The 10,880-nt window shown below is 43.6% G+C and overlaps 1 protein-coding gene across 1 annotated transcript; it reads left to right on the top strand.

Annotated features, from left to right (window-relative positions):
* The first annotated feature begins 5,824 nt into the window (after window positions 1-5,824).
* fgf3 (fibroblast growth factor 3) lies at window positions 5,825-8,145 on the top strand. Its single transcript, XM_071543761.1, has 3 exons — window positions 5,825-6,248; window positions 7,274-7,377; window positions 7,750-8,145. Exons 1-3 carry the CDS (start codon window positions 6,005-6,007, stop codon window positions 8,131-8,133), a joined length of 732 nt encoding a protein of 243 aa, XP_071399862.1. The 5' UTR covers window positions 5,825-6,004; the 3' UTR covers window positions 8,134-8,145.
* Window positions 8,146-10,880: the final 2,735 nt, after the last annotated feature.

The raw sequence follows: 10,880 nt of genomic DNA on the forward strand, positions 1-10,880 counted from the left end.
ACACTTTGGCGCAGAACCATAAATCAGCCTTAACTCCTATAAACAAGGGAATTTATAAGGTTGTTGATCAATACTAATGACTCAGTGAATACTTGGCCAGGTGCTGAGATTTCTGGCTTTCAAAACTCACTTTCCAGCCTGTTTCGGAAACCCCAACCACCACTCCCCCCCCCCCCCTCTCCTCCTCTCCATCCGTCTTCCACATCTCCAGCTAGCAGCTTTTTCACGCAGCGCCCCCTGTGGAGCAGCTGGGGTTTGGCCTCAATAGACTGGTATCATGGGGAAATGAGGCAACATTGAGTTTCAAATGAGCCCCTTATAGTAGCTACTTAATCACTGTCAGCTAGTTGGAGCATCCATCCGTCTATCACGTCTTCCTACTGTGTTTAGTATGCACTGAGAGAGAGAGGGAGAGAGAGAGAGAGAAGGAACGTTGGAGAATTCAACTTCAATCTGATATTTAGGGGGGGTGATAACAACAGTGACGACTTGATAACTGTAATATCATTGCTAAAATTGAACTAATAATATGTTACACTGCTTGTTACTGGGAAAAGTAATATTACAGTACAGTGCAATTCCTATTGATTTTATGCAGTATCAACAGTGAGCTGAGGAGCAATAGCTTCAAACCAAGCTGGCGTCAGATAACTGGGATAAATCGCCATTTAAAAGCTCAACACCACAACTAATTTACAGTTCTCCACAGTGGTTGACACCCCCACCCCCCGCCCCCCTCCCCATCTCACACACACACACACACACACACACACACACACACACACACACAGACACACAACCAGTTGCTTTGAACCATTGTGAATATGTGTACTGTAAATGTGTTTGTGTGTGCAGGTTTGTATGTTTTCATGTGTGTGTTTGTTGGTTTGTGCGTGTGTGCCTGCATGTGTATGGATGGATGTGTACATATGTGTGTTGGAAGGTGCGGGGTTGTATATGTATGCATGTGTGTATGGGCTTGACATTGTGTGCATTTGTGTGTGCGGGTTTGTGTATATGACTGTGTGAATGAATGTGTGTGTGTGTGTTTGTATGTATGAATGTAGTCATGTGTGTGGGTTTGCATGTATGTGAATGGTTTTTGTATGTGTTCATGTGTGGCGGGTTTGTGTGCGTGTGTGTGTGTGTGTGTGTGTGTGTGTGTGTGCGTGCGTGCGTGTGTGTTTGTCTGTGACAGCCATTGATGGCCTCTAGAGTTTCATCCCTCCACAATCATTTGCCTGTTGGAAGGTGCAGCCGCTCTGCAGGCATCTGAAACCTGCAGCCAACAATCAAAGGGCTGTAGGAGTATAGGACAGACCTATCTGGTTACAGAGAGCGAGCGAGTGAATGAGAGACAAAGAGTGACAGTGCGAGAAAGAGAGAGAGAGTGAGAGAGTAGTGAGAAAGAGAAAGCATGTAAGAAAGAGACATAAGGAGAGAAAACATTACAGAGGTTGCTGTTTTAATCCGTCTTCTGATGAAATGTAGGCTACCTGTCTTTTTTAAAACAAAAAAAAACTTTGAGGCTTCCTCAGCCCTCCAGCCATCTTTCAGCTCTTTCTCCAGCTGTCCGCTCGCTCACATTTCCTCTATTCTGCTTGAGAACCGATTTATACCACAATGAATACATGGGAGACACATACTATATAGTCATAAAGGAAATCCTTTGACTTTGATGTGCCGAGCGCACGTGACTCCAAAATACATGCCTGCTGCTTGTCCAATGAACATAAAGCAGATTGGAGTTTTAGTTCTACAAACAGGCGGCAGAAATAATCTCATTGGTCGAGTTAAACCTCAATGGGCAGAGCCAAAGAACCACAGTTTTTCTGCCAAAGTAACGTTAGACTGGAGCCAAGTGAAAAAAGTAAGCGGTAAGAGAGGAGGAAGCTAACTGAAACTAACTGAAAAAAATGTAACCTAGCTGTACTAAGGCATACTACGTTAGCTAGTTAACCTAGCTGACCTCTCAACATCATGAATGCAAAAGGTCATGAATGAATGAAAAAAAGAAATCATTACCATTTATATTTTTTATTTAGATTTTGCCCAGAATTCCTTCTTTGCCATTAGTTTGCCAGTTAGCTAACTTGCGCTCTGAAAAACGGAGGTTATTTGGCTCCGCCCACTGAGGTTTAACTCAGCAAATGAGAATGTTGCATGAATTCCCCCGTCACCCAATCCCGAAATTTCAGCCCTATTCCTACGGGACTAATATTACCTGAAGACGTTCAGCGATTTGCAGTAATGGGAGAGATTATTGGCGATGTTAATCCTGTGTTAATCTGCCATGTCTGTAATTGTAATGTAAGTAATAATTCCAGTGCAAATGACCTACCGTATTTTGGTGAAGTTAGAAATTACTAATCCCATGTGACGCAAATTCCACAAAGTTGGAGGCAGTAGTGAAATCTATAGAAGAAGTTGTTGAATGCGTTTTTGGCACAAAGATTTTACTTTGTTAAATCAATGTCAAGTGACAAATTATAAATTCTTGACCTCATATAATTGTATCTGGGGCACCGGTGATTTCAGCAAATTTCATTATCCTGTGCAAATGTGTTTCAGGAAACACAAAGGTTGGGGGCTTTGTAGCAAGGAAACAACAAACCTGGTAGCAAAACAGCTGCTGTAAAACACACTGAGCAACATCTCAGACAGGGACAGAATGGAAAAATAAGAACAAGTAGCAAGTAACTAAAACTCCACTGCTTGGTAATAGCCTACATCTGGGAGACAAAACCATTAGCTCCCTTTTCCCAACAACAACAATGCACTACCAAAAAGTCAACAAACAACTGTGAGTTCATAGACATTTTTTTTTCTTTTTTCCTCATTGTAAAAAACAGTCACTATATGCAACCCAGATCCTAGTGCTGCTGTTATGCTCGTCCTGTTAATACTGGGATCCAGCCTGTTTTGCACATTTTCAGTCATGCATTTAATATGTCTGAGTGTTGAAATTGTTGGTTAAATTTGTTTATATAACCCTCATTGTCTGTATTCTTACTTAAATCCTATTTTTATTAGTATTTGCTGCTGCAACAACCCAATATTACCCAAGGATCATTAAAGTTTTGTTGAATCTAACACAAATGTAGCTGATATTTCTTTTTATTTTAACCAAGTTAATTGTTATGAACTATTATTTTCATTCAGTTGTATTTAGATGCCTCGGCAACACCATTCATCTGACCTCCATGCCGATAGCGCAGGCTGAACTGGATTGAACTGAATTGAAAGAGAGGGAGAAAGAGGGAGGGAGAATAAAATAGTTGCCAATTTGTTTGCTGTGTGCTGGAACTGTACTAGACTTCTTTCTGAAGCGCCTGACAAGCAGGTGAGATCAAAGTCATGGGGACAAAGGAGGCTCAGCAGCGATTTGTCAGGAGACGAGAGGCAGCGGCCGGGCTCAGCCCTCTGATCACCGCCTCACCAAAGAAATCTGGCCATGAGAAAAAGTACAGCAGAAAGGGTTCAAAGGTCATTTTGATTTGCTCTGGATTACTGGTACCTCCTTTTTCCTCCACTAAAAGGGGGGGCCAAGAAAAGGACCTGGCTAATAACCTTTGTATTATTGCAGAAAAGAACCCCCTTTGTGCCAAAAGGGTTTTTTTTGGGTGGTGGTGGGGGGAGAATTTTGGGGAGGTCAATTAAAAAAGGAGCCCTGAAATTCTTGCTTTCATTCATGGCTGAAGGAGAGAAAAAGGGAAAGTTAAAATGTATGCTTTGGGGTTTTGTGTCGGAGCACTTCATGTGGCTCGGATTGGATTCATTTGTCAAGTGGATGATGGCAAATGGAATGGTTGGGAATATTTGAGTTGGGTAAATAATCTAAAATTGGCTAAACATTTATCTTGACATAAGGGTTCTGAAGCAAAAATATTGCTCACTGTCTTGTTGCTGCTTCTTGGTGGAATTTGGCTTTAGGTGTCAGTCGGCCTAAATGACTACTGCATTTCAAATCTGCTTATTTACTGCAGCTAAATCATGCGCTGTAAAAAAAAATAACTGATCCATCATGCAAATCTATGACTTGGCTTCAGCACAGTTTCATAACAGAAGTTTAAGCTATAAAATTAAGTCTTCAAAAAAAACAACAACACACATTCATCCCGATTTTAAGAGAGAGGCATGTGTGTGTGCATATGCCTCGCAAATTCAGACCGTTTGCCGAGCTTATTGCTGGGATGCTTTGTGGGCGGTGTGGAGGGAGCGTAATTAAAATAGTTTCTGAGAGAAACAGCACACCACATCTGAGGTTCCACCCTCTTCCAGCATTTAACCACATCAAGAGCGTCTCACTTAGAAATGGCCACCAGAACAACCTCTGATATACATGGGTTGGTTGATGTTTTGGTGTGTTGTCTGACTTGCAAGGGGTCTTCGAGGCATAATGCGCACACATTTACAATTATAAAAGCCTTTTTCTGATCGCCGGGGTAAATAAAGTGACAGAGGCAGCTAGCTGGGTGATGTATGGGAGGGGAAGACAAATTAACCGTTGACTCCTCTTGGGGATTCTCAGCAGAGGCCTTCATAGCAGCAGTGGAGCAGCGCCAAAGGGCAGAGAGATTTGTAGATGATGGTGCTAATTACCAGAATGCAAACCATAATGCGACCAAGATGGAAGCAATTTAGGCAGTAGTCATTTAGCCTGCTGCTCTTCCGCCCACCGGCTGCTGCCTAGCCAGAGCCGGGGCATTAGGATGGGAAAAGTCTGGGACAATCCGTTGCTTGGGTGAAGGATAAAGAATAACGCAAAGGAGAGAGGTTGTATGGTGCGGAGAACACATGGAGAGCCCTCTGGGATCAATGACACACCACAGATTTGTCTTTTCCTATCCAGCTTCCAGAGAAACTACCCGTATAGCGACGGTGGCCAGTGTTTCCCATTCAGGAGGAAGAAGGAGCGTATAAATGCTTGAGGACAAAGCGGGGTCGGAAACCTTAACTGCCGAGACAAGAGGTCGACGGTTTGATTCCCACAAGTTAATCTACAGTGGCGGCTTGCCACCCCCTCCGCTCTGTCTGCCGGGAGAAGTGGATGCTCCGCTTCTGTGCCACATGCAGGACTTTGCTGCCATCAAGAAGCACTGATTCAAGGCAAATTACAAATTACAGAAACTTGATATTGACCTCAGTCTGTAATGATGGTTTTACTGCGTGAGCTTGGCAAGCACCTGCTAAACGGGGATAAATATATTTCTACTTGATGTAGACAAGGACCACCCAAAACCAAGAGTGCGAGAAATGTTCTGTTATTTCAGAATGCTCCATAAAATATCTTGAGCACTGGCATTCAGTGGGAGATTTGTGAGATATAGGGCCTGAACTAATGGTCCAATGAAGCCATGCAAAGGAGAAGTGGCAAAAGAACATTTAGCCCTTATATTATTTAGCCTAAACAAAATAATGTTAATCAAAAGGGAATGCAATTTAAATGCAAATTGAAAAAAGTTGTAACTATTAAAAGATTTACAGGATTACTTATTGATTTATGAGGATCCAACAAGAGTCCTGTCCCTCACCTGTTGCTCTGCCTGCTGCAGTCTCAGCCTGCCTGTATAATTTGGGATGTCTAATTGCTCTTTGGGATATTTCAGAAGAGGAGTTCAGAGGAGAGAGCTGTTCCGCACTCAGCCACTGTGTAATTTTATCCACGCCGCAGTCTCTCACTTCACACAGGGCTGATACCTTTTGCCTCCCCCTTTCCTTTGTATCAATTGGTCGGAGTTCAGCCTATTGTCACCGCAAGCTTCTTTTATATCTGCGCTCAGTCTGAGCAGAGGCTCTCAGTCGGATCCACAGGAGGGTTTTCCAGCAGGAGCGGAGAGGAGCGGATCCCACCCCGGTGCTGCTGTCACGGTGTCGGTCGGCTCGGATGTGCGCGGGGCTGGAGCTCTCCAGCGTTGGGCCCCCGACACTTTAATGGGACCCCGAGCGCCGGCAGCTATTTTCTATTTTCTCGCCACAGTCGTCGCTCCCCGGCCATGCCACAATGCTGATGATTCCTCTGCTGGTGTTGCTGAGCCTGCTGGATCCCGTTAGTTCCCGGGCCCCCTGCGCCCCGGGCCAGGCCTGCGACCCCCGGCAGCGGAGGGACGCGGGGGGCCGCGGAGGAGTGTATGAACACCTTGGAGGAGCGCCGAGACGCAGGAAACTCTACTGCGCTACTAAATATCACTTACAAATCCACACCAATGGGAAAATAGATGGATCACTGGAGGAAAACAACCCGTTCAGTGAGTATTCACTCAGTTTTACGCACGGGGAGATACATCAAAATACACCAAACACTTTGCCTGCAGCTAAATGTGTGATGGGACTGTAGGTGAACTTTGTGCTGTGGTGATGGATCAGAGCCTTAGTGAAGTGGAATAATATTTTGGGGCCGAATTCTTGATTCAAAGATTTTGTTAAATGTAGGAACGTGTGATCAAATTATATAGCCTAACATTTAGCTTCCGTTATAGGTAAATAGATGTTCAAAATATGCTTAAATATATATGTTTATATATGCTTAAAATATGCAATATACAGTATATCCATAAACCATATTGGAGGTCAGTCTATATTCATAATTTCTCTGTCAACGCGTCTGATCAATCTAACAGGATTTTTTTTTAGTTTCACGGTCAGTTAGTCACTGAGGCTCGTCAGTTGTATTGACTTTCTGTGAGTGTGTGTGTGTGTGTGTGTGTGTGTGTGCCTGTGTGCGTGCGTGTGTGTGTGTGTGTGTGTGTGGCGCGCGCGTGCGTGCATTAGAAGTATCAGACAAGAATTAACATCCAGGCGGGACAAAGGCGCTGTCCTAACGGATGTATTTATCTAATCAGCGACAATTAGAGCCTTTCCAAACCGCTGAATAGGCCATTGACTAATCAACCACTGATTAAAAAAGCCAATACACATCCTGAATACAGCAGGCAGAGGTGGCAAATCCAATCGGACATTCATTTTATTCACTCTAACCGTGAGTAAAATGAATTTAATGTTTGCGCTTTTTTTTTTTTTTTTTTTACTGGTTTTTTTTTTTAACAAGTTATACATTCTTGAACGCTAATTATTATTTCTATATTTCCAAAATAATTATGTTTCAAACTTAAAGGGACACTTAAACTTTGAACATCAATAAATCTTTGGGCTACTCATTTAAATGAGCTACTAAATAACTCATATTATTATAATTCCCATACATATAACATCCAATACACACATGTGAATCCCATAATTGCAGCCTATAATATCATTTATCTCTGTATTGCAGGTATCATGGAAATCACAGCGGTGGATGTGGGTGTCGTGGCCATAAAAGGCATTTTCTCCGGGAGATATCTGGCCATGAATGATAAAGGACGGCTGTACGCCTCGGTAAGCACAGATCTCAGCTCCCACACCTATCTAATCAATCTGTTAACTCACCCACACCCAAACACCTCACACCTCTTTCACAGTGGCCCAGGAGCAGCAGTCTGAAGGCCTCGACTAACAAGGCATGGAGATGTGATTGCATAGAGCTCATTGTAATCTTTATCTGGTGTAAATTGCATCATTTTGTGGCGATTTCCCTTTTCTTGGTGCCTGATAGGAGTCTTGTGTGACTGACAGCGGCGTTTGACTGGAAACACTCGGTGTGTCTTTGAGAAGTTACGCTGTGAAAAAAAAATATATGACCGACCGTACGACAAGCTGCATGATAAAAGTTGTTCACCGTTTTCTTCCTCCTCCTCCTCCTCTTCCCAGGACGTGTTCAACAAAGAGTGCGAGTTCGTGGAGCGGATCCACGAGTTGGGCTACAACACCTACGCGTCTCGCCACCACTCCACCGAGCAGCCCTCGCCACCGGGGGGCGGCAGCGGCAAGCGTCGCGCCAGCGCCAAGCGCCAGTGGTACGTTTCTATCAACGGCAAAGGCCGGCCGCGGCGAGGGTTCAAAACCCGAAGCACCGACAAAGCCTCTCTTTTCCTGCCCCGGGTGCTGGGCAACAAGGACCACGAGATGGTGCGAAGGCTGAGGGACAGCCAGAGTCCGCACCACCACACGCACCACCACCACGCCGGCCGCGGAGAGCGCCGAAGACGCCGGCATCGCGCCAGGAAAGGCCGAGGCCGACGGCCGGACGACTGAGCGGACGGTCGGAGGGGGGGAAACTGAAAAAGGCGGCGGGCTACGACTCGCCCCCCTAACATGGACCCCTGTTCTCGGCACATAGCTTGATTGAGCAATCAATGGAGGACCTGGAAAGACTACCGTCCGGAAACTCAGTTGGATCTGAACCTTCCGGATTAGCGGAAGTTTCTGCTGTTGATGCACAGAGAGAAAAAAAAACACATAGAGGAAGAAGGAAATAGCTGAGCAACACCATCCCAGGAGGTTTAGGGGCACATATATTAAATCTAGGTCTTCCACTGACAGGAGTATGAAATCACACTTTGATGGTGATGTGTGTTTGCTCTTTACACTCATACATGTACACACACACACACACACACACACACACAAGCACTGATATGACCAAAGTCAACCCAGCTGTATAATCTTGTATTGTCTCCAGTGTGGCAAAGATGACAAGTTGTTAATAAGATTGGCATTAGGAAGCGTTTCATTCCCTGGATACCGATGACTGACTTCTTCAAAATGCTACTATCTTGTAAGCAGATGTCTGAATATAGCTAAAAACTTCAATACTATTCTGTAGAGAGTTCTACTTCCATGCAAGCAATCATTTTGCCATCAGTCGTCAAACTTCAGACGGTGGCTGTTTCATTTTGGATCAAAACTTGTGACTTTTTAAAGTGGTACAATTAATGTGTATATATATGCATGTACAGTGACTTTATTGCTTTTCATTTGTCAAAAGCTTAAAAGACAAACAGAATATAATATTTTGCTATTCTGAAGTGCTAACAAACAGAGGAGCAGGTCGACTGCGGAGAGTCGACAATGGACGTTGAAGAGAGGACTTTACACAGCAAAGCACTTTTTTCAGATTCACATTAAAAAGCGAAGGGAAAGTAACTCAGAGGTGGGATCAGATGTATTTTTGTGACGTTCTTACGATGTGATAGCCTACTGTCTGTAAACTGCAAGAAGTACTTTGTATATTTACTAATGATATGAATATTTATTTGGTGCCTGTGTTTTTTTCTAAGTTATTGATAAGACTGTTTCTACATTTGTTTCCTAGTTCTCACTCACCAGCTTTGCCCTCTGGTTCAAACATAAAACACAATGGTACTGACTAAAAGAATCAACTGGCTAATTTGTCCTATGTGGCTACTTTTCTTTCATTTGTTCAACCAACACAACTCTACAGTTTCCCAAAGGTTTCATGGCCAAGGTTTGTGATCACAGGACTTGAATCTTATTTTTTTCCCTCCTTTTATTGAGAAAAACAACAGATTTTTTTTTTAAAGACGTGTTTTTTTGTGCTATAGTAGAGTTGTAAATGGAAGTGTACACAAACTTTGGACACTTTGGGAAAGCTGAACCCGTATGTAGTGTGTCTTATTATTATTTTCCTCCAGATTAACTTTCAAACTACATTTTGTCAGCTTGGAATTATGAGTTTCCATGTTGAGATATTCAAAATGAGAAGTTTTGACATCCCATACAGCAAAACTAATTTACAAACCTATTGAAATTGCACTTTTTCTTCACAATGTTAACTTCAGTCTCCTTGTGATTACCATTTTCTGTCCAAAAGGCCACATGGAACCTTATACTCCCAAAGTGAACAAAGTTCTAAACTCAGAAATCTACTTTTTAATATTTTCCCAAGGTCGCAATTGTAGAATTGAGACTTTTTTTTTTAGATGAGTGGATGAAGGCTCTGTCGCTTTGGCTTTCATTGCTTCTCTGTTCCTCCGGCCACAGCGCTTTGAAAGTGGCGTCGACTGAAACACTAAAGAGGAGCTTTTGTTTTTACCAAAAAAACAAAAATGTCACTCATGGCAAAAGTTAAGCCTGGGCAGAATGTCCTTCCTGATTTGTCCTTCCTGACAATAAACGACTAATGCTATTTTAAACCCTTCCTTCACAAATTATAAGATCTAATTTAGATACTTTAATTCCTACACTACTGTATAATAACAGCTATGGTACTGTCAATACGGTATGAATGACAGAAAGTAAGGGTCATTCAAAGGTCTCTCGATACCTTTAAGTAGTTTTATTACATGATTGCACATATAGTCCTAGTACTAACCGCAGCCCCCCCCCCCCCACACACACACACACACACACAGTCCCTACATGCTACATTATCCCTCACTCTTTGCTGCCGCTCATTTGTTAAAGTGCTGCACCTGTTGCTGCAACACGGCCGAGCAGAAACCAGAAAGACGACCGTCGATGCAAAATTCATCACAAGCAGCATTCGGACTCTCCTTTTGGATGTTCCGTTTTGCCTTCCCTAGCTCCCATCTATAGGTAGCCGCATATAAAGCCTTGTCATTCTATACCTGCGGGCTGGGGAGGCTTCCTGGCCCGGACAATAGCTCCTCCCAAGGGGGGCCTGGGAAGCGATGCCGCCTGAGACTTTTGGGCTTTTTTTGAAACACCGACCAAAAGCCGCAGAGTCGATAAACAAGGCAGGCCCTCCTGAAAGCAGAAACTGTGTCATACAAAGTGTAACACCTTGCTATGGCTTGTTATGAATGCAAAACTCTAATATTACTCAACAGGAATGCAGAGGAGCTATGGCCTTTTGAGGCCCCTCTCCCCGCCTGTCTATTTCATTTAGCAGCATTTATCTTCTGAATCTCTTCCTACAGGCCTATAGCCGGGACAAAACCCCCCTATCTCCCTCCATGATATCCTGCTGAACGATTTGCCCTACTAAGATTTATCAGCCGGGCAATAGAACCTGCATT

This window comes from Centroberyx affinis, unplaced genomic scaffold (genome assembly GCF_046629955.1).
Source record: "Centroberyx affinis isolate AG114_WGS23_722 - 3 ecotype Tasmania unplaced genomic scaffold, CSIRO-AGI_Caff_v1 ptg004375l_1, whole genome shotgun sequence".
Classification (NCBI taxonomy): domain Eukaryota; kingdom Metazoa; phylum Chordata; class Actinopteri; order Beryciformes; family Berycidae; genus Centroberyx; species Centroberyx affinis.

Coding starts and splice junctions, on each gene's coding strand:
- fgf3 (XM_071543761.1), top strand. CDS start 6,005: ATGCTGATGATTCCTCTGCTGGTGTTGCTGAGCCTGCTGGATCCCGTT. Junction 6,249..7,273: donor GGAGGAAAACAACCCGTTCA/GTGAGTATTCAC, acceptor TCTGTATTGCAG/GTATCATGGAAATCACAGCG. Junction 7,378..7,749: donor AAGGACGGCTGTACGCCTCG/GTAAGCACAGAT, acceptor TCCTCTTCCCAG/GACGTGTTCAACAAAGAGTG.